Below are 25,236 nucleotides of genomic sequence, written 5' to 3'. Positions count from 1 at the left end.
AAATGGAACGATATACGCTTCAACAACGCATTGAAATTATTAAAATTCACTTGAGTGAATCAAATGCAAATCATCTTGAGTGGTGAGGCCCATTTCCACCTCGGTGGCTTCGTCAACACGCAAAATTGTCGCATCTGGGGCTTGGAAAACCCAAGAGTTATTGTTGAAAAGCCTTTTTATCCTCAACGTGTGACTGTTTGGTGCGGTTTATGGTCCGGCGGAGTCATTGGACCTTACTTTTTCGAAAATGAGGCTGAAGCAACAGAGTTGCGGTGAATGGATTGCGTTATCGAGAAATGATTAATGATTTTTTATGGCCGGAATTGGATGGTATTGATCTGGACAACGTTTATTTTCAACAAGATGGCGCTACGTGCCACACAAGCAACGAAACCATTGCTCTTTTACGATTGAATATCAAATTAACACCTCTTATTGGAAAACCCTGTACTTATATAATGCACTTGCATAATGTGGATTGACTAGATGATAATTTGTAGAAAAGTGTGTGGAAGGGTTTAGTTTTTCCTGTGGGGAAGATTTAACCAGGACATAAAGTCGGAAAATATTTAAAAAAAAACTGTTAGTAAAATTGCTTTAAAATATCGTATAAATTGACTTCCGTATAACAAATAAAAATATACTCAGTTATACAGGTAGTACATTCTGAAATGTAAACAAATAATAAATACATATATTAAGAATATCAGTGAAGCAAGTTATTGCATGCGTCAGGTATTAATATATTCCTTACTTATACAAATAATACTAATGAAAGTAATAACTGTCAGACTGAACCTACTTAATTAATACAATTCGTACTAACAGTGAGCATTATTGTCGGAAATGGACTATAAGAAGGTATCCGAAGGTCGTACGCGCAGAATATTTTATTATCAAATTAGTAGAAGTTTTAAGTATCCATAAATATATTGATGGTGAAGACGAAAGGGAATAACATTTAGTTTTTTTGCAAAATCACGTTTTTGTTTTATTACGTTATTTGTGATGAAATAGCAATGGCGTGCAGCGACCTTTTTTGAAATATTCCGGTAATTTTAAGAAAAAAAAAATCGAACCAACGACCGGAAAAAGTCTTCAAAACAAGAATTGGAATTTTGAATAAAAATATCAGCCTGCGTATGTTTGTGCTCGCAAAACTAAAAAAATACCGACCGATATTGCTGAAAATTTCAAAGTTTGTTTTTATTAGTGCCAGGAGTATTTAGAAAGTGGTTCGAATGGTAGAAGTTGGGGACGCCCGAGAAATACTTAAGGCGATGCACTACCTAGTAATGCAAAATCACGTGTTTATGGTTTGACATTTTGATCGCCTAGAAATGTTTTAGATGCTTCAATTAAATACTGCGAGTAGAACATATCTTGGTTTTTGAAATGATCGAGTGTTTTTTTTTGGTAAGTTTTTTTATAAGCCCAGAAAAAAAAAGTATCAGGCATAGAAAAACTGATTTAAAGTTCAAAATCTCCTACTTACGAACCCATTATAGGTCATAATTTTATTGTATAATGTGGCAAATTGAGTTATTTAAAAAAAAAAATTATATTTTTTATTTTTTTATTTTTTTTATTTATTGAAACATATAAACAAGGTTACAATTTTTTTAACAATATAAACACCAATATATCAATCACTCTCCTAATAAAGCAGCTGCTTGTGTTTAGGAGAGGACAACAAAAATATTTTTACATTTGTTTAAATTAAACAAAAAATATTAGTAATAAAACAAAAAATAACACAAAAAATAACAATAAAAGTAATAAAAATATAGGTTAGTTAATAAATGATGCCTGAACATTCACAAAATAAAATAAAAGGCACTTTTTGGCCATGTTTTTTTCTTGCATAAATCAAAACGGGCAGATGGTGTTAAACGGGAATTTAAACCTTATCACCATCTACATACGGGGTGTTATTGATAACGGCTCGATTTAAAATATTACATGACGTAGTGCATTGCCTTAACGCAATATCTCGCAATATCACCGGAATGAGATACGGAGTAGAATTTAAGTCGATGGGATGTAGTTTTTTTGACAGTAACATTGTAGTATATAGTAATCAGAGATGTGCAAAATGGGTACCAAAAACCATTTGAAATGCAAAATGGAAATGGGTCAAAACTTTTCCATTTGAAAATGCAAAATGGTTTTTAGAAAGGCATTTCAAATGCAAAATGCAAAATACCTATTTACAAAATGCATTGAAAATGCAAAATGGTTTCTCAGGTCAAACAATTAAAATAATTATAGAATTTTTTTAATGGACATCATTGTAGAACAAACATATTACATGATGGTAAATCCAGAAACAGACTACAGATTATGAAACCACAAAAAATTTGCGCGGGACTAATGTTGCCTACGTAAAAACATAGAAGCTGCTATCTAACATTTAATATTACAGCGTCATGGCCCCATGTTCAGTATTTGAATCAGTATTTTTTGTAATGGTATCACTCAATTGCCAGGGCTCCTACCAGGGAGCAACTTGACAAATGAAATTATCTCTCATAGCGAGGTTGAGGACCGACTGATATTTGGGGCTTATGAAAAAAAGATGAGTGGAGATAGTAGGAAGAATGTTGCAAAAAAGCATTTAAAATGGAAAATGCATTGAGAAAAGCATTTAAAATGCAAAATGGTTTTTAGAAAAGCATTTAAAATGCAAAATGGAAAATACCCATTTTGCATTTTGCATTTCCATTTGAAATGGATTTATTTGAAATAAAGCACATCTCTGATAGTAATTGATGGTGGAAGAAGTCGGAGATGTCCGATAAAGACATTAGCAATAGCGAAACATTGCGGGGTCCACTATAAGTTATAATATTTTAATTATATTTAGCCCACCGTGTGAGTAATTCAATGTAAGAAGTTTAATTTTTTCGATGTAAGAAAATCACATATGAATAGATTTTTATTGTTATAAATAACATCTTATTAATAAATTCTTCAAGAGTTGAGGGTGCTTTTGGTTACCTGAGAATATTTGTATTTTTTTAATAAAAAATCTGTTTTACATGAAAAGGATATATTCAAAACTATTATGAAAGTATTAATTTACACAATTATTGATAACAACTCTCGTTCTGAAGATCGGACAAAAAGTCACCGCACTTCACTGCCCGGGAGGTTCCACCATGTAACCAAAAGAGAGGTTACAGCTTAGCTTTCGGCAGTAGAACGATTATTTGTATGTTGACATAAAATATTTTTATGACAAGGCAAACCTTTTTCTACCCAGTATCACTTTTTTATGAAAATGATAAGTCACATTGAGTTATTAAAACCCGTTACCAGGAGAACAGAAAGCCCATTAGATGTATTGAACTCACCAACATGTGTTGTTATGTTATTAGTTATTGATTAACGATAAGCTCAGCTCCTGGTATGAATACATTTAATTTTTTTGTTAAAATAGTTTTGATTAAAAAGACATGAAAAATATTTGAGCTTAACGAAATCTATCATTTACATGAAGCAGAATCTAGGTATAAAACAATTTAAAAAAAAACACACGAACGGTGAGATGTGAAATCATGAAATCTCCACAGGTTTATCCATCCAGAATTCAATGTTTTCAGCTCGTAGCCCCATTTCCATCATAGGTGAGAGCCGGCATGTTCGACGTATCTGAAAAATGTTGGGGCAGGTCTATAAAGGTGGACGCCAGAACGACGATGAATAGAAGAAGACGAGCTTTAAGTAAGAGAATATGTATCCATCGATATATTAACTCTAGATATGGCGAGTCATACAAATTCGGTCGAATAATTCGGCCCACTAACGAGTAATTTTATAACCCATCTGATTCTGTCGTCTCGCTTCATAAGGATAATATCTTGGGAGACAAATTTGGTCCTCACAGACCAACAAAAGATAAAAAAAAAAACAATTCTTCTTATCTGCGAATCCTGCGAAATAATGTGTTTTCTTTTCGATAAATGTTTTCGTAGCCCAATTTTTGGAACCAATAATTTTAGTTTTGGTGTCATTTTTAACATCCACACCCCCCGTCTAGACTTTGTTGGTCGTTGTATGTATCAGAATAAATATGTGAGATGATAAACCAGCGTAAATATTTAAACATCGATCTTTTTTCTCGAAGTTCAAAAGTCAAAAAAATCAGCCATTGGACGGAATTCCATTTCGCTAATTTACCCCACATGACTAATTATTGATGTATTGTCATAATCCGATTCACCGATAAGGTTTCAATCGTCACAATGACAACTGCGATACATCGATCGCATCGGTTGGAATGTGTTCACAGAATTGGCCGGCTGCTAGGAACGAGGCGCCCAATGTTCATATTTGATATTATTATTATTTAGCCGTGGAGGCTTGCTGGTGGTAGCTTCGTTGCGATATCTCCCTCTTGCTGGTAAAATGTGGGTGTGACGGAGGGAGAGGTTGCGGCGAGGCTCTCAGAGGCAGAAGGAGCGTTGGAGTGGGCGGCCTTGAGAATTGTTCGTCGTTTCAACGGACGATCCACGCATGACATGCAAATAGATGAAAATATCATCTTCCTTTTTTGAAAAATTTTAACGACATTTTACCGAACTTTAATCGATGTAAAATTTACATAAAAATTCTATATTCACCAAATTTTCATATTTTTACTTCTACAGTTGGGGTTTTCATCAAATGGAGTTGATGACGATGTTAGAATTGATGACCATTAAATACACGATCAGCTTCATTTTGTTTTTTTTTTTTAAAATTGGCACGGCCCCCTTTAAATGTTAATTCTCGACTTTTTTTATCTTTTGATTAAGCTGTGTTCAGTTGACAAGCATGTGGTTGTGCCTTGATGATTATTCAAAAGCTGAATACTGTTAATGTAATCAAAAAATATTTATTAAATACTTTAAAAACAATTAGTATTCAATTCTTCGCTTTTACACACATAAAAAGATCTGTGCACGTTTAATGAAACCATAACTCACCGTTTAATACTTTGTGTGCCTTTCGAAACACTTTCGAATCTTATGTAACCTAATCTAATGAATATCCTGCAGCAAACAGCAAATCTAGCATACGATTCATATCTTCGCTAAAAGCATGCACTTCATAAATCTCCATCTTTCATTAGTATGAATAATAACACATTTCTTAACATAAATTTGATGGCCTCATTGCTATTCACATTGAGTCAGGATTCCTGACTCAAGAGGTAGGGTCGACTCCTGCTGCAGCTGACTCAGCTCCAGCCATGTCGTCGATAGGGTTGATCGATAAAGGTTTTATCGATAATGTCGGTAACTTGTAATCGTTCCCCGGCATGATCTCAGATCACCAAAGAACAAAAAAAATACACAACAACAAAGTTTTCTTAATTTATTCGACATGAACTGTTGTTTTACGTTAGCGATCTGCAGTGGTGCTCGGGAATGACGACAATTTATCGACATTATCGATAAAACCTTTTTCGATCGATCGTGCCTACACGGAGAAAACTCGATTTTTGCACTCACGATAAATTAACAGGCCTTCTTAATAAAACGTCAATTTAAGAATCATTTATATATTTGCCTTTTTATGTGAATACCATGACGACAACTTTCTTCAAAATATATTAAAATTTTCGTGAACACGTGTTCCGACATCATGATAATATATTCGTAATTTACTAAAAGTTATCACGGAACCTGTTAATTCATTTGTGAGGCCTACTACGAACTACCAATAATTTGAAGAGATACTTAATAAAGGTATTGGCTAAAATTAACCCCTCTAGCGTTTTATGGTCATATATGACCGGGCGTCCATATTATATGAAAGTATTTTTATCTTTATTTCTATCATACGGAAATAGGTAATTTTTTACGTTAGGAAGAGAAATAAGAATTCTTTCCAGTTTGCCTCAAATATTTATACTGAAATCCATTGACAAAATCCTAAAAACAGCCAAAATGAATAATTCATATTTCGCGCCGCTAATCGGTTCAACTTTAAAAAATATTTCTTATTTTTTTTATTATATGAACGAGATAAAAGTGAAGGAACAGTTTTCTTACAAATTCCCCAAACAAAACGAACTTGAATATGATTTAAGATTTTCACGGCCAAAAGTATTTTTGTTATTTGTTTTTGGGGTATTATGCCGTGTTGCGCTAACTCCTTCTTTAGCCAACGTTTCGGACAGCATTGCAGTGTCCATCATCAAAAAAAATTATTTAGATGTGTCAAAAATGTGAGAAAAAAAAAAAAAAAAAAAAAAAAAAAAAAAAAAAAAAAAAAAAAAAAAAAAAAATTTCTCACATTTTTGACACATCTAAATAATTTTTTTGATGATGGACACTGCAATGCTGTCCGAAACGTTGGCTAAAGAAGGAGTTAGCGCAACACGGCATAATACCCCAAAAACAAATAACAAAAAAAAAAAACGAACTTGTTTTCGAAATATCGAGTTCTCTCAATTTTTCTATGATTGGAGTAATAAGTAAGCGTTTTGACCACATTTGATATTAAAATTTCATTATTTAGAAACAGTGATGTTTATTTTAAATGCATACACCAGAAAGATAATTTTATCTACTTTCTATACAGTCAAAACATTGCGAAGTATATAGAGTGATGAAAGTACTGAAGGGTAAAATGGTAATAAAATGTTGATTTTGGTATTTATAATGAAAGAAAGAGGAATTCAAATAATGTAAGATTATGGTTATAAGAAAATTTTAGATTTTTTTTTTTCAAAAAGAATTGGTTGACAGTGTAGGCTAAGGCTAAGCTAAGCCGTAGAAAGAAATGTTAAAAAAAAACTAATATCGTGGGTTGAAAATTGACGTTTTGGGAGAAGAACCTAGAACCCGATAGAAAATTTGGAAATTGAGACGTGATAGTTTCCTGAAATTTATTACGTTTTATCTCACCCCCATAGTGGCCCTACTCAAAATTCATCGGGGAAATTCGATCTCGGTGTTGCCATTTTCAAAGGGATTGCCACAATACGGCATAGATACATTTTCCGTTTGACGGTGGCATAAAACCGCACGAAATAGATTGCATAGGCTCATTATCACGCAATAAGACGGCGAAAGAAAGAGAGAGAGAGAGAGAGAATCGTGAAAAAATCTAGACTAAGAAAAACACTTGAAAATGCTGAAAGAATTTATCAATAAAGTGGTGTCCAGTCAATGAAAAATGAATCGGTTTTTGTCTTTAAGGCGTAGCACTACGTCGTGTAATATTTTGAATCGAGCCGCTATCAATAACACACCTTACGTAGATGGCGATAAGGCTTAAATTGCCGCTTCACACCATCCACCTGTTTTGATTTATGCAAGAAAAAAAAATGTCCAAAAAGTGCCTTTTATTTTATTTTGTGGATGTTCATGCACAAATATTTAAATGTTTTTCGATCATTTTATAAATAACTTAATTTGCCACATTATACAATAAAACCAAAACCAAAAATGGGTTCGTAAGTAGGAGATTTCGAACTTAAAAGCAGTTTTCATAGGCCTGTACATTATTTTTTTCTGGGCTTATAAAAAGACTTATCTAAAAAATTCTCGATTATTTCAAAGGCCAGGATGTATTCTACTCGCAGTATTTAATTAAAACATCTGAAACATTTCTAGGTGACTAAATTTTCAAACCAAAAACACACGATTTTAAATTACTACGTAGTGCATCGCCATGATAAAGTTATCCAAAATACATTTCGATTGTCTGGAGGGCTAATTATACGAGTACTTATGAGGTTCAACCTTTTTAAACGTTTTTTTAATTAAAAATTTTTTAATGTGTCCTTACTGTGGTAGGTACCTACCCCGTTCTAAAGTAACATTATTCTCGTTTTTTGTTATTTTATCGTAATAATTGATGATTTCAATTTGATTCAATGATTTAGAAATCCATATTATGTCGATTATAACCATCTCTATTTAATTTAGTAGGTAAAATAGTTTGTTTGTTTTCTGAAGCAGGGAAAACTCTTCAAAATTTCTCGCGATGCCAATATTTGAAAGCTTCATAACTCGAGAGGGAAATATCATACCTAGCTTTTGGTTGAACTTGAAATCGAGATAGAAAAATCTGTGCAAATTTCTCGATGCCAAAGATCACTGAACTGACTACTGCTGATAGTAATATTTATTATTGGATATATCATTCTTAGTTAGATGAAACCTGAAAAACAATGATGTTTGTCAGTGACGCCATTGTATTGTGCTAGGCTTACCTTGAGTTGAAGATTTCCTCCGCATACCTGCATAAATTACTACAAAAAACACCGGAAGAATTGTTTGTGAGGTACATATTACCTATACTCAAAGTTTTTTACCTCGATTTTTAGAGAATGGTTTGATAATCAACTTTATGAACATCTACCTAAAGAAAAATTTTCTTTATAATTTTTGATTCCATAATTGAATTGCTACTAACTTTTACAGCCTTACTAAAATAAATTGTTTTAAGAGGTGTGCTTTAAAAATACATCTTTCAGTTTCAACACTTTTTACATTTTAATCGATTAATAATTTTAAATATACAATTCATCAAATGATATAAAGTTTTGTCTTACGATTTGACAGCTAAATTGATATTTCCAAGTTCTATTGCTCGTACTGACAACTATTTTGCGAGCTGAAACATAGATGAGTTCCTAAAAATCCCAGACAGAAAAGTCCTAATTTGTAGAGTGTACTAATTCCTAAGTGTACTAATTTCCAGATCTCGCCCTTCCAGAGTTTCTTACTGCTTCTTTAAAACATATTTACAGCTTAATAATTGTTTTGAATTACTGTCAAAATTTTTCATAATTTTCGCAATTTTGCACAACACTAAAGTACTTAATATCAAAACTTAATAATTACAAGACACAAGATGTATAAGTTTTTTTTTCAAACACATTTTAGACACATCGATACGCATTCTGAAGATGAAACATGTTGACAATTTGTTTCGAATAAGCCAACGAGAAGTAACTGTGCTCAGCAAAATTAAATAACGTAACGCAGAATTAGATAATGAAGTTTTTCGCATAGGTCGATTGTGGATGTTTTATTTAGGTCGATATTTCTATCCGCACCGAGCCGACAGTTGGCTGATTGTAAATAACAAATACATAGAGCCGTTAGCAAAAAAAATACACCAATCACACCGTAATTAGTGGGTGGCGATGGATCGCATTTCAAAAACTGGTTTTTGTAAAATGTGATGATTTTAGAATTCCGCGATCTGGTTGATGGTTTTTTTTTCTGTAAGAATCGTTCTAGAATCTAACAAGCTCAGAAATAACATATTTTTTTAAGAATATTGTGGAATCATAAGAAAAAATTCTTATTTTAAAATTTCTAGTCCTGTCGATTATCGATGAATTTCACAGCAAGAAACATTTTTGAATCAAACACGCTAAGTTATATTATCGAATAAACATTTTACCAAACAATTGGGAATCAGGATTTTAAAATCAGGTAATATTATAATCTTTCATTCTGATCGATTGTTTCTTACAGTAAGAATGGATTTAGAAACGAACAGCTTAGAAATACCATGTTTTTTACAGAAGATTTTAAAATTTCGAAAGATTATATCTGGTTATTTTAGAATTTCACGTTTGGGTCGATTGTTTTTTGGTGTTAGAATAGAACATGCTTAGAAATAATACGTTTTAAGAGCATATTAGAATGACTGACTGAATGAGACTCTAATGGAAAAGGGAGAGCAATGTTTACCAATTTTATTCAAGCTTTTAAGAGGTTTTAATAAAAAATAACACCAGAAACTTTTATAGTGGCTGAACAGGTTAGGAACGAGGGAACCTGGGAATTCAAAAGGTCGGGAGTTAGAATTCTAAAATAATGTTATTTCGCAAAACGAAAAGTGGTTAAGACCTAATTTTAAATTCATGGAAAAATTATGAATAAAATAACCACATAATTTAAAGGTTACTATGGATTCTCCATTATTTATGTTTAAGCGTTTAAATTGCATGTCAGAAAACTAAAAGCAATCGTGTTGCTTAATTTATTATTCGTTGAATATTGAACATATTTTCCAGATAGCAATCGGAAAATTCCCCATTGTAAGCAAAATAAACGTTGAGGCAAACATCCTCCACAATCGAATCAATATTGGATACAAGGCCTGAGATAAATAACTCTGGGCTTATATTTACTTATTTGCCCATTCAGCGATATGATAACTGAGCTCGCTATAAGAGGCATCACATGTTTCATTGGCAATCAAAGTGAGCTCCGCTGCTTGGAAATCTGCAAGCGATCGTACCCCCAGTTCCTGATCAAAACGTCATTCTGTGTCATTATTGTGTGCACTTTGACGTATTCTGCTTAGTAAGTCAGAAAACTCTTACCTAAAGGAAGGAGATTCGTTTCCCTATTGCGAAGAATTGAATCCAATTTGAAAGATTAAACGTCAATACAATGGCACCGAACCATGACACGAACTTCACTAAAAACCACAATCACGCACTTTTTTCATTTGACACTCGGATCTCACTTACTTGACTCACTTCCCGAGCACTTCAGGTAATCATGTCGATGCACCACTGTTACTCAAAACTAAATGCAACACTTTAATGGACATTTTGTAACGTTAACTGCGGTAATATTTATTTATAAATACGTTTTCCCGAAGTACTTCCACACGGTACCGCCGATGATTCCGTGTTAAATTTACAACAGAGGGACTTGCAATCCGGTGCCAGCGTCCATTTCCAAACAAAAGGCGGGAACCAGCAACATACGTGCGTCCCTCTCGTACAAACGATGAATGCGAGACATAACCTCAAAATGTACGCTAGGTACTCTCCAGCAGGAACAGGTATGTTTGCCTTTTACCTGCTACGTGGGTTCGACGGAAACAGCCGATCGACGACGGAGGCACCCGAGCGACTGCTATACCAAACAACTTCTGCTTATACAGGTATATCTGCTACATAGAATCACGCTTACTTAGTACCGTGGCCTGTGGCATGCTTCAACTGGATTCATATTGGAAAATGATCATTCAACTTCAATCAGCTTGCAACGGCTACAAACAATGACAAAATTAGATGGGAAAGAGACTGTTTATATAAAGAGAAATTGGCAGATTTGTACTCGACAATGCTACCTGTAATATGCGAGGCATTAAACCAAAGTGACACCAATTGCGAAAACGGAAATTTAATTAATAATAAGAGAGTTCTATGACACAATAAAATCTCGCTTCCCTCATTGTAAATTAAACTGACACTTTTTTTAATAATTTAATTTAAATATTGCGCATTAAAGATGAGGCTCGCCATATTTACATGTACATATTTAAAATAACGTAGATGTTACAAATAATAACAATTCAGTCCCTACCCGAAGCCCCGTGGGACTATGGGATCCCTACGAGTACGAAGCAGCTGAAGGGAGTTAAAGGAGACGAGGTGGTGAGGATGATTTTGGTCACCAAATACCTGGCTTTTCAGTTCTGCTAAAAAAATTACGGATGTGCTAGTATTATTTAGATTTTTAATGGTGATTTTGTCATCAGGGCAACACTGGAAGTATCTACCACCGTACCGCAAAATGCTGTTTTTTATTAATCATGTATGAAATAACACAATATGTTTGCGTTCACGCCGGGATTTGAACCCACGACCTCTCGGAAACCGGTTAGTAGCTGAGTGGACAAATATGTGGGGCGTTGTAAATTCAAGTCCTCCATTATTGCATAAGCAACATTTTCCGCTTACAATAATTGTGAAAGTAGGAGTTTTCAAATGTTATCAGGTTTATTCGTAAACCAGTAAAGTATAAATTATTATTATTTGTTTTTCTTCATATTTTTATTAAATATCATAAAAAGGCAACCCGTAAAAAAAAAATATTTTTTAGTACAATACATCTTTTATAACAGATGTATTATTTTTTTAATGAGTATTGAACAGTCATTCAACCGTGCTAATAACTGAGCCGAATCCCGATTGGGTGCGACCGACATTTATTTCGTATATTAACTGCGGTAATGTCATCCAATTTCAGAGAAGTACTTATGTGACCGCGTTTGTACGCGTGATTGCCACCAAGAGTTGACCGAATGCATTGTCATCGACAACAACTACCGAGTTTCAGCTCGATCGGGTGTCGGAAGTGGGTTAATTTCTACTTCCAAGATTTGGATTCATTCATTCACGAAAGCAAAACGGATATTCAAATAAATGTATTTTGAAAAAAACATTAATGATGGATTGTTTCACAGAATTTGAACAAATTATCAAATTTCAAAGTAAATTTACTAGTTCTGTGAAGGATTTATTCAAGTTATATTATTATATAAATATTGGCCATTTGCTTTACAAAACTGAAATAATAACAGAACTTGGGTAAAACCTTCACAGAACTTGAAAACCAGCTTTGAAAAATGATGAATATTTCAAATTCCGTGAAACAACCCGTCCTAAGTGAGTTAGTTCATGAGTTATTTTTAAGGATGAAAAGAAAAAGCCTTTCCTCGTTAGTGCTACAGTTTAACTTTGCCTATCCCGCCAGAAAGACAATTTACAGATTGGTTCCACAAACAAGGCAAAAAACAATCTATGCTGATGTTACTTTGGATATACATCTGAAAAATGAAGGCTTTGATCTATGAAAATACGAAACCTATGCAACCCGCAGCAGCCAGAAGAAATGGGTGGCACGAACCCTCCCTTCGTAGCTGCAAAGGGGGGAAAAAGAGCTTTATCGAGGTCGATGTAAATTGCCTGGCTTTCAGATGTTTATGAATATTATATTGACGGTGGTTTTAAGACGGCGCAAAATGAACATAAAGCACGATTTAATTTTTAGAAACTGTTATTAAAACTAATTATTATTTTTTTTGGTAAACTAACGTTTAAGACAAGATTTTTTGTGCATAGCACAAAGGGTAACAATTATTTTATAAGCAATAATTATTAATATAGTTGGTATATAATAAAATAAAGTTGGTTGTTTCAGGAGAAAAAATGTAACAAGAAGTAATTGTTGAATGAAACACTAGTATATATTGAATTATTTCGCGGATAAGAGATAAGCCGCCATAGCTCAGTGGTCAGAGCTGTCGACCGGAAATCGAAAGGACACGGGTTCAAGTCCCGTTGACGTCATGTATCTTTTATCGGGAGATTTTTCAATGTGGATGAGTGTTTCAGGCTAATAATTATTGCTTATAAAATAATTGTTATTAAAACAATCAAAATAAGAAATTATCATCATATTTAAGTTTGTCATCTCTGTTAATCAACTAGTCTCGAATTATAGATATTATTAGTATCGCCCTGGTGAAAGAGCACGTTCAGAATCGATACGTTGCTTGAAATGACAAATCAGCCGTGTTTAGTGACCAGATCTGAATAGCCAGGTACTTCCCAAGTTTCTTCTTTTTCTTTCCCTCCCCAATCCATTCAGCCTTAAAACACACTCTAATCGATAATTACATAGTTCCACAGGCTTCGACAGTTGGACTACTTGTACGGAAATTATATGAAAAATTTTTATCGTTACTTTTTTCCTTTTTTCAGGTAACTAATCAACAAGCAATCAAACATAATATGACCTCTCTTTTTCCCGATTAAACTTTCTTATCCATGTGTTCTTTGACAATCTAACGCAAAAGTTACTTTTAAATAATACAAGCCGAAGTCCTCGGCATAAATAATAACAATATATAACTGGACAAATAACGGAAACGTTAAATTTTAAAATTCTAAGTATCATCAGGATATCCTTAGAATGTCACTGTCCAACGACTCATCTAGTACAATCAGAGATCGAACCAAACCTCTTCCGGTCATCTGTAAAAAAATTCAGTCTCTCTCAAGATCTTCAAATTATACAAAATGATCTTCTTCCCTTTTACAAATTAAAATATACTCACGTTACGCTGTCCTTAACAATTTTAGAAGAGACAGGTGTCCTTAAAAGTCATTCGAATCTCCCAGCCCGTACTGTTAATAATATGTTCAACGACATTATTTCGTCTAAATGGCCCGACTCCTCTCTTTTATTTACTGATGGCTCGAAATCTACAGACTCTTCTAACTGTGGTATTTAACGTTTACCACAATAATACTAATGACAGAATATTTCATTCAATGTCAATATTTTCAGCCGAGTGCATTGCGATAGTTGAATCTCTCAAATATAAAATCAAAAATAATTTTGAACATTCCGTTGTTCTCTCTGATTCTCTCAGTTCCCTCTAAAAAACTTAAATCCAGCCCTATTCCGACGGTCGCTTTGTACGACTTACGCTTTCATTCAAACCTCTGGAAAAACCGTAACTCTGAATTGGATCCCTGGACATTTTGGCATCGCGGGTAAAGACATAGCAGATTCCTTGGCAAAACAAGGAGCATCTAACCCTATGGTTACCCCCGCAAACCACATTCCCCTATCTTTTTTTAAAGTATATTTCATTTAGTTTAAAAATTTAACATTTTATATCTAGTGTACATTTATTCCAAACTGCTATAAAAATATTTTATTACCTACGTACTAATAATATTTGGTCGTTGAGACGAAAACTGCAAAACTTCCTTAAAATTAAATGGGAGTTCTTTGTACATTTTGAAACCTTTATAATAAATATTGTTTTGTGTTACCCTTAATTTTGTCTGAGGAATCCTAAAATCGTTGTAGCTTCTCATTGGATAGCCATGAACTGTTTTTTTAATTCTAACACTTTTTAAAATATAATCATTTTATTTTTAACTTGTTTATAAATTATAGGGTACTACTCTGGAATTTTTTCCATCCTCAAAGATAGTTCCGCATCCGCAATGTTTGGAATGGCCTGTGCCTCAATACAAGGACTATCCCATCAAAACCGTGGTTTCAACAATTCCATTATTACTCCAAAAAAGAAATTTCTTCACTTATTCGAATGAGGATTAGACATTTTTCACCTTTTAACGCGGAGTTAAATAAAAATTAAATCAAATAACCAAAATTCAAATTAAATTAAATCAAATAACCAAAATTCAATTTAAATTAAATCAAATAACCAAAATTAAATCAAATAACCAAAATTCAAATAAAATTAAATCAAATAACCAAAATTAAATCAAATAACCAAAATTCAAATAAAATAATAAAGTAAAGTAGGTGTCCCTTTCATTATAAATTCTATCAACATTGAAGCAATGCAACGATTTCGATATTTGATAGTGGTATTTCCTTCCAAAATGTTGACGATGAATAACTATAACTACAGTCAAAACAGCTGTTTTATATCTGGAGAGAAGGAGTAAATGGTCTATTTGGTTCTTAGCTAATACAAAATAGAAATTAGAAGATGGAAACCGCTAGCAGAGATGCAATTTCGATGGCTGGATATATGGCGAATTATAATAGCTCTCCTCGATTATCATAATCTTTGCAAAACTTTTACTTGAATAGAAAAGGGCCATTCAAATAAAGTGTCTTTTCATTATTTATTTTTTTACTAACTGACTTTTACCCGGCGTTGCTAGGGATTATCCAATTGGAGATAGACATTCAGGGTTTTCCAATAAGAGGTGTTATTTTGAATAGCCCGCTATTTCGGTAGATGTTTCTTTTGAAGCTGTTATTGTTTGGCATTTGACAAGTAGAAACTACGCCATTAATAAAAATGGAACGATACACGCTTCAACAACGCATCGAAATTATTAAAATTCACTTGAGTGAATCAAATGCAAATCATCTTGAGTGATGAGGCCCATTTCCACCTCGGTGGCTTCGTCAACAAGCAAAATTGTCGCATCTGGGGCTCGGAAAACCCAAGAGTTATTGTTGAAAAGCCTCTCTATCCTCAACATGTGACTGTTTGGTGCGGTTTATGGTCCGGCGGAGTCATTGGACCTTACTTTTTCGAAAATGAGGCTGGAGCAACAGTTGCGGTGAATGATGAACAGTTGCGCTATCGAGAGATGATTAATGATTTTTTATGGCCGGAATTGGATGGTATTGATCTGGACAACGTTTACTTTCAACAAGACTGCGCTACGTGCCACATAAGCAACTAAACCATTGATATTTTACGATTGAATATCAAAATAACACCTCTTATTGGAAAACCCATATCAAATAGGCCTTTTTAAGGGTTCCATGATAACACAGTGACAATTCAACACACTTTTAAAAAGTGAAATAAAGTCATAAGAAACGATGAAAAAAATTTTTTTTTTAACCTAACCTAACTTAACCTACATAACCCAGTTAATAAAGTTTTTGTTTCATCACTTTCCATGACTTTATATAACTTTTTAAAGATGTGATGATTTATCCGGTTACCCTTTTTAAGATATACGATTCCGTAGTACATTATTTTGAAATATCTCATGTGATTTATCCAGCGTTAGAAATGTAGTACCCGAAAATATATTTTTAAATTTCGAAGAAAACATCTAAATAGTAGTGAAAACTCTATCAAAATCCGTTGCGTAGCTTAGAAGAATTAAGCGCACAAAAAGACAGACGAGGATGGCGTATTTATTTTATTTCGAGATCTCCACGTTAGTCAACTTCCGCAGTGAACAGTTTACGACATTGAACTAAAATCCAATGACGACAGAAAATAATTAAATAATAGGTAACGACGTAATTAACTCTGTAACAAGGAAACGTGCATTGTTTAGCAGGACAATATTTGATTAGTCTTGCATATGATAAGTGAATGCATATTTGTTCAATGACTAATGTGTAGTTGGGTTCACTATTTGCGAGCTCATTGCATCATGTACGTCTACATCATTATTTTATTACCGGAAATTAACTTAATAGATATGCATTTAATTGCATTAGTCTTCTAATTATTCATTGCTTAAGAGGAACGGCTGCGCGGCCTTTTTCATACAAAACTTAAATTTGCATTTGAGGCCAAAATACACGACAAAACAATATTATTTTAAATCCAAAAGTGTATCAAATATCTATTACAGATATGTGCTACTTTGCGTATTTGTATTTTAAATTATGATATAGAATTCAATTTTGCGTGAATTTAGAAGCAACTTTGGCATTTTTTTGTAATTTAATTGTAACTAATAAAAATATATTTTTACCTTTATCTACCGTGCTAATTAATATAAGAAAAAATAAAATAATACTTTGTAAAAAAAGGGTTTTTGGGTAGATTTAAATTTATATACGACAAATTTGTGATCCAATGTAAATCGGTCATTAATATTTTATAATAAACGTCCATCATATGCATTTTTTATTATTTTTATTTTATGTTTCAACATTATAGTAAATATAGCTTTTTTTAAAATAATTATCGTAACTCACAAATAATTTCCAAAGTTGCCTCTAAAATTATGAAAAATCGAATTCTTTAATGGCCTATTTATTTATAATTTAAAACATATAAATAAAGTAGTAAATATCCGTTCTAGATATTTGCTATTATGTTGGGTTAAATATTTTACTCTCAAATTAAAATTTAAACTTGTATGAAAAGGGCCGCGCAACCGTTCCCCCCTAGTATGCCAAGAAATCCACCGTGGATTTCCTCACCGCACCGCACCTCAATAATAATTATTAATTGTATTATGAACCTTAAAAGATGCCCCCAGCATACTAAAATATATTTTATTCTTTTAAATGTAGCTATAACATTGTGGTTATTATTACGCGGTGGAGCAAAAGTAATCACCCTATTGAAAAACGCTATTACTTTTACAAATAGCGCCAAATGTCAATTCGGTTTTGACATTTGTGAAGTAAACAAAAATAGAATACAAATCAACAAGACATAAATCAGTTTACTCCGTAATAACGCGGAATAACAAGCAGTACCAAAGTTTATCATAAAAAAGTTGTGATTATTACTGTGTGGTGATTACTTTTGCCCCATCCTGTACATTACATTATAAAAAAATCAACAATTTTACTTTGTTATATTTCTTTATATCAAAGCTGACTGGTTTCGACAGGGCAAAATATTCACTAACATTACATTACAAAATAAAGGATGAACATCAATTATTAATTATTGAAGTGGGGGTGGAAGCGTGACTAAGGGTGGGTTGTTTCACAAAATTTGAACAATTCATCTAATTTCAAAGTTGATTTTCAAGTTCTCTGAAGGTTTTTTTCAAGTTCAAGTTGTTTCACAAAACTGAAACAATAAAATAATTGAGTAGAACCCTCACGAAACTTGAAAATCAACTTCGAAATTTGATGAATTGTTCAAATTCTGTGAAACAACCCGTCCTAAGTATTAGTGAAGAAGAGTGAGGAGAGGAGATCTAATAGAAACATATCTAAGATGGGAATGTAATGATTATATTATTATTAGTATCTGTTTCCAATTTCCAAGTGTAATATAAACAATACATTCGATAAATAATATGCCCCTCTTCAATAATTTTGTAAAATCACTTTGTGACATCATTTTCATCGGATTAAAATAATAAATATCTTTGTTTAAACCACTATTTTAATAAAACTGATCTCATATATGTATAATTTGTATTCTGGTGAAGGAACCTTTGATTCTGACGCACGTTGATAATTTTTATTTAAATAGTGGCTTAAAGTGTTTAAACAAAGATAATTAATACCATTTTTAGGTACTACGCCCAAATTTCGTAGTTTTATTATGAATCTAACAAGCTGCTCTTGATCACCCTTACGCTAAAACATTTTTTGCCAAAAAAATTAGATACTTTGCAACAAAGCTAAAAAATACAAAAAAAAACATTTTTCCATTTAAATAAAAATGCAAATGTTCTTTTGTTCAAAATATTAAATCAATAAAAATTCTTCGCCGATTGCTTCGAAATTTTGACTCAATGTTGCATTAAAATACGCGTGTGTTTTTTTTATATAATCATATTATATAGATGTCACCTGTGACAGGTAAAACAGTACTTTAAAAAAAACAGCGCCATCTGTTGGTCGTAAAAGCAATACGCGCTATTGTTTCTCTATCTGCACAGACATGTTGAGCCACAGCATCGGGTAGCGGACAAGTCTTGGATCACCGGCGAAGACATATCAAAAATTATCATCCATTTTTTTTTCAAACCAAATGGTACGATGTTGTAGGTCTTTTTTATTTTGATTGTATAAAATTCGCCTACTCTCAACATGGTAACATAACGAGATAGGCACAGTACTACAGTACATCACCCGTGAAGTAATATTAAATAAATGATAAAAAATTTAAATGTAAGGACCTATGGCAACTTTGTTTGCCAGATAAATTGATGTTTCAAATTTCCGTAGCTCATGATGAAATTGTCACCAAGAGCTGAAAATAAAAATCCAAGAAAGGTGCATATTTCACAACACCAGAACTCACCGTTCGCAAGAACAGGTAAACTTCCGTAAAAAGATAATTTGCATCCCATTTCGCTCACATACGTAGTGGATCACATCTATTCGAATCTTGTACATTACATTATTTCAAATAGTGAAAGTTATCTTTGTACTAATGACAAATCGCAAACAAATTAATTAAATGCATCACCTTTTTAGATAACAGTAGGTAATCTATGCCTGATTACTTTTAAATGATGATGAAGAAGATATATGATGGGCTTCATGAATCATTATTTTGATATATTGGTATTATAAAAAATCCGGAACAAAGGTTCTAAACCGCAACGCGCAGATTGGGGACAATAAATTATTAGTCCCATTATATAACTTTGTTATCAGACCACTATTAATTTGATACCTCCTTGAGTTTATTCGTAATAGAAAGATTGTAAATATTGATGCGTTATCTTATTTCTGTGAACACTCAGTTACTTGGAAAGTTACGGCCTCAGTAGTCAAGAGGTAAGACTCTCAATTCCGGAGATCATGGGTTCAAATCCCGGCGTGAGCAACAAATAAATATTTATTATTATTGTAGAAAGCAATCACTTTGTGGTTTGACATATTTAATAAAATAAAATACTTTTTTGTTTTAAAACCACGATATTTATTAATTTAAGAACCGACCGGTTTCGCTTTACTTAAGCATCATCAGGGTACAAATTAATACAGTATTAATTTGTACCCTGATGATGCTTAAGTAAAGCGAAACCGGTCGGTTCTTAAATTAATAAATATCGTGGTTTTAAAACAAAAAAGTATTTTATTTTATTAAATAAATATTTATTTATTGAACGCCCGTAGGACTTTTACAGATAAAATAATGCAGAAATATTTTACCTAAGTAAATATAATAAATATCATTGTATACAATAAATACTTTTCATGTTAATTTGTAGTTACCGTAGAATTTGCATAAAGGAGTACAACAAGTTAAAATTACATTGGTATATTTTATCCAATATATTCAAATAAATGAGAAAAACAGAAATAAATATTTATTTTTCGGAATAACTTTATTGAGTAAAACCTCAAATTGTAATATTTAAATATTGAAGACAATATTAGTGATTTCTAAACGAAAATCTGAAACAGAAAAATCAGAAAAGGATACGGTCACATCTAGGACTCGAACCCAGGACCCTTGTCTTTTTAGAAATAAATATTTTTATATCAAATCATATACCCAAGTTGCGAGACAGAAACTATCGATATATCACTAATAGAATAATCAAAAATTATATGATTCCTTTTTCGATAAAACCTCATAATTTGACATTTGTTTATGTTGAGTTAAGTTATTTGACAGTATATGGCAATCATTAACATGTTTTATTGCCTTGAATAATTTTAGATCATCTGCAAACATTAGGACATGAACATCATTGAAAATATATAAAACATCATTAACAAATAACAAAAACAAGATCGGTCTCAAATGTGACCCTTGCGGAACGCCACTCGTAGCAATGAATTCATATGATGATATGCCATAAATTTTAACAAACAGTACTCTCTTCATCAAATAACTTTTTAACCACTGATAAAGTGATCCTTCTATACCGAGTTTATGCAGTTTATACAATACTAAATCATGATCAACTTTGTCGAACGCCTTACTGAAATCAGTATAAATAGAATCAACCTGATGTTTGCTAGACATTTTTAGTAAGAGTAGATTTCCGGCAGTAAAACCATGTTGTTTAGGAGAAATGACTTGGTTTAATCTAAAAATATATATTTTTTAATAAGAAGTTTTTGAAACATTTTAGGAATTGTTGATAGAAGGAACACTGGCTGTAGTTAACCACTTCTTGTTTATCTACTTTTTTGAAAATATGGGTGAGGAAACTAAATTTCCATGTATTAGGAAAACATCCTGTTTGTAAAGATTAAAAAGAAAATATGAAGGATATTCTAGATTGCACAATTATTCAAAAATATATGAGGTATATGTATATTACAAGGTCCACCACTTTTGCCTTGATCCAGTAGCTTGAGTAATATTATATATCTTATATAACAATTTATTCATTAAAAATAATACTCTGCTTTTAAGGGATGTACTTGACTTACTTTAACTTGAAGTAAATATGTAAATGAAATTTTTGAATCCGGTGTCATTTAGTGTTTTTTTTCTACTTAAAACATGAAAAATCATTAGGTATTGGACAATTAGGATCGGGGTGAGTGACTAGTGATGGAGAATTGAGAATGTGGAAGAATTTTTTTTGTGTGGTTTTACGAATTTTTTGTACAGTTTTAATTTGATTTACATTTTTTACTCCAAATAATGTCAGGAATCACTTAGTGATAAGTAAGGCAAAGTACGTTCCTTAACATCCTTTATAGTATATTTTCGGCACATTCCAGAGTGGAAGAAGCTATCGGTATCGCCCCGGTGTAAGACCACCATTCATGTTTGGTGACCGGATCTGGATATCCAGATATTTCCTCAACTTGCTCTTTTTCTTTCCCTCCCCACTACTTCCAGCCTCACAACTGGGGATGCCACAGCCTCACTGGCTCCAGACGGCTGGGAGCGGTTGGAACTCTTGTACGTGGTATTCACATATATATTTATAAAATGTCCTAAATCATAAAATCTAAAGGGGGGAATGGCACATGCAAATAAATTACAAAAATCTACCTACCTACTTATATTCCATGCACACTATAAACATTGACCAATTACGGTCATTAATAATCAGCTTACCTAGTCGCATGTCGCTTCTTCTCTTGACCCTCAACTTGATCATGCACGACTGGATGCACTGCAATCAGAACAAAACCATTAATATCTAGCAAATACATTAAACAATAGTTAACGAACCATTAAAACTTTGAAAACAAACCAAATCAACGTGACCCAGTCAAATATTTCAGAATCGTAATAGTCTCAAACACCCTATATACCACCAAATTAGATTTTAGCAAAGACTTCGTTTGAGAGGTGGTTAAATTAGTTTTTGAACTGTAATAATTAAAAATATTGATTCAACTAATTGTATTGATTCAGCTCAACCACCCAGTACCATAATACCATATGTTGCAATGGATTGAAAAAGGGCAAAATATATGCTTCTTAGAACATGTTTTGTTTACAGAATTTGAACAAAGCTAAGTTTTATGAAAGTTCTATTCAAGTTCCGTTATAATTTCAGTTCTGTGAAGCAACTAGCTTATAGTGACATAATAATAGAACTTGAAAATTAACGTTGAAATTTATTGAATTGTTCAACTACTGTAAAACAACCGGTCCTAAGAGTCTGTAAGTCGAAGATGGACCCAAAAGAGCGGAAAATATATTAACACTGGAAAGGCAAAAGGGCGTAAGCGACAATTTAGTAAAAATGAGTTCATAATACAGTTTTGATTAGAATTTTTGTCGTGTGAAAACTACATACGCTGTCCTAGTTCTTGTATGATCAATAGACCTTTTTTTGCAAAACTGAGTTATGAATGCCAATATGTTCATTAGCCTATTGCGCATTAATGAAGCTCAAAAAAAACATATTTTTTGGTTTTTAAGTGACATTTTAAGTATTTTTCGAGTGCGAATATCCACTCACGGAACAATGTTTCAGTTCTTATTTAATATAATCTCAAAGTTATGAATATAATATTTTTTTTAAAGTTCATATATATTTGTTCAACATCCCGCAGAAGGTTGAGGTCTTGAATGTTCAATCTCCACTGTCAACCAATCAGGAGCCGGCTAGTTAAAATGTGCGGCCATGTTGATTTTTAGTTGTTTTCTAACAACGAAATTGTTCCACTAAAAATACGTTTAATTGCGAATATATACTGTTATTGAACTAAAAAATGACTTCACCGACTACAGAATCAATAAACCTTAGAACAGTAGCTCAAATAGAAAGGTAAGTCTTAAAATTATGTCATTTATAGGCTTTTTCACCAAATTTTACTTGTACTTCTTGAATTTGCTGGGCAAATATACAGGATGCTTCATTTATTATTTATTTATTCAATTATTTATTTAAAAACTTAGGACTTTTACCTAAAATGAGTATTAATAAATTATATTAGTGCATTACAACTTATTTTTATTCAAGAAATACAACAAAAGAGCCAGGAAATGGAAATGTGCAAAAAGTCGACGGTCCTCATAGTCTGATTGAAAGACATCTACGACACATTTTTAGTCCGTTATCACTGCTGAGATCGCTGATGAAAACGAAGTCCAAATATTTCAATTTTGAATTCATTCAATTAAAAGTTTCTGATTTTTTGTTTTTTTTAGTCACATAAAAAACAATAAACATATTCTTATGTAGGAACTACAATAAAACCAACTAGGCAAACGACTAACAACAATAAATGTAATGTTAAATAGCGCACACCCATAACCCAAATCGCGGGATATTATAATTTTAGGATTTTAAGAATTAAAGTATTTAAAAAAATTATATTTTACTCACGATAATCAACATAAATAATAAGCTCACGGCAAATAAGACCTTCCGAAAGAAAAAAAAATCTTCATAAAGAAAGTAAACTTTAAAAATTACATTGATGAAATGTAGGTAACGAAACAATAAAAGAAAAACAAATTTTCAACTAAAAATTCAACTTCAATAATTTTACGCATCACTCGGGATTTTTTTTTATGGAATACCGCACACAGTCTCAACTGCTCCCAACCATCTGGAGCCAGTGAGACTATGGAATCCCCGATTGGGGTATATTAGTATATTGTGAGGCTGAAGGTAGTGTGAAGGGGAAGGAGATGGAGATGAGAAAGAGAGGAAGGAGGATGAAGGAGAAGAGACATGGTATGTGAGTATCTATTCAGATCTAATAACCAAACACGGCTAAAGCCATTTCAATTCTTTTGGTGGACTTTACACCATATCTTCCTCTCTGGAACATGCCGCAAATAGACTATATTTTATTTTAAATGAATAATTTGTGAAATAACATAAATTAATCAAATAAAATTTACTTGCGCACGCCGGGATTTGAATCCGCGACCTCCGGATTTCTAGTCAAGAGTACCCCTAGACCACGGATGCCGTAATACGTACGATGTAAGAATATTTCACATCACGCAAGCACCGACAACCGATAGTAGTATATTAGCGGTAGGTACCTTTGTACTTGTGCATTGTTTTCAAACATCCAAAATATTGGATGATTTATATAGAGCAGTTTTTGTGAAAAATCAACTCAAGGACTCTGTTTGTATATTTTAAAGTAATACTTTAAGTCAACTACTAACTAAGATAAAAGTAAAGTATTTGAAATCTGTAAATCACCCTGTATATACAATTTACCACTAATTGGCTAATTGAACAAAAAATACCTCAAACTTATGGGAGCTGAAATTGTTCAATTTCCAGACGATATGTTCAATATCCAAAATAATCATTCATCATTTTCAAGCCATGTTCAACGTCCACTTTTAAAGTCATAATATGGGCTTATTATAGCTTCAATCTTCGAAAAATGATCTTTAATAATTTCCTGTTACACATATGTATTAAACGAAATGACCAATATTGAGAATATTTTAGAATTTGCCTGTAAAAACAAAAAAAACGTCTCCTGTAAAATTTGCTAAATGGTCTATTGAACATACAAGAACTAAGGCAGCGCATAGTAAAATATTTTTTTGTTAAATTGTCGCTAACGCCCTTTTGCCTTTCCGGCGTCGATGTGGCAGAGTTTACGGCGTCACCGATGGGCCTCCCAGCATTCTTGATCGTCTATAAAATAATTCCCAAATATTTCACTTTCTTTGATCATTTAAGGATAACACATGCCAAGAATATTAGGTGTGGTTTCGGGAGTGTGTATATTTAGTGAAAAAATGATTAACACAAGTGAATTATTGGTTTAGGGCAGTTATTGGGTACATTATGTTTGCGTATGGAAAATCTCAGATATTATGTTTTTT

At 32.5% G+C, this 25,236-nt stretch overlaps 1 protein-coding gene across 5 annotated transcripts in view; it reads right to left on the bottom strand.

Annotated features, from left to right (window-relative positions):
- sdt (MAGUK p55 family member stardust) overlaps window positions 1–25,236 on the bottom strand; it is a 258,609-nt gene that overhangs the window by 217,346 nt on the left and 16,027 nt on the right. For 3 of the 5 annotated variants that reach the window (XM_089642614.1, XM_089642618.1, XM_089642615.1), the window contains exon 3: window positions 22,033–22,090. In XM_089642614.1, the coding sequence (XP_089498740.1) occupies window positions 22,033–22,090 (58 nt within the window). Of the gene's footprint in view, window positions 1–10,345; window positions 10,747–22,032; window positions 22,091–25,236 lie in introns of those variants that run through there. The other 2 variants (XM_089642616.1, XM_089642617.1) reach the window with 1 other exon arrangement.

Source organism: Hesperophylax consimilis, chromosome 18, assembly GCF_061612785.1.
Source record: "Hesperophylax consimilis isolate HC1 chromosome 18, BYU_Hcon_1.0, whole genome shotgun sequence".
Taxonomy (NCBI): Eukaryota; Metazoa; Arthropoda; class Insecta; order Trichoptera; family Limnephilidae; genus Hesperophylax; species Hesperophylax consimilis.
Note: the sequence above shows the minus strand (reverse complement) of the source record. Positions and strands in the feature narration are given on the sequence as shown.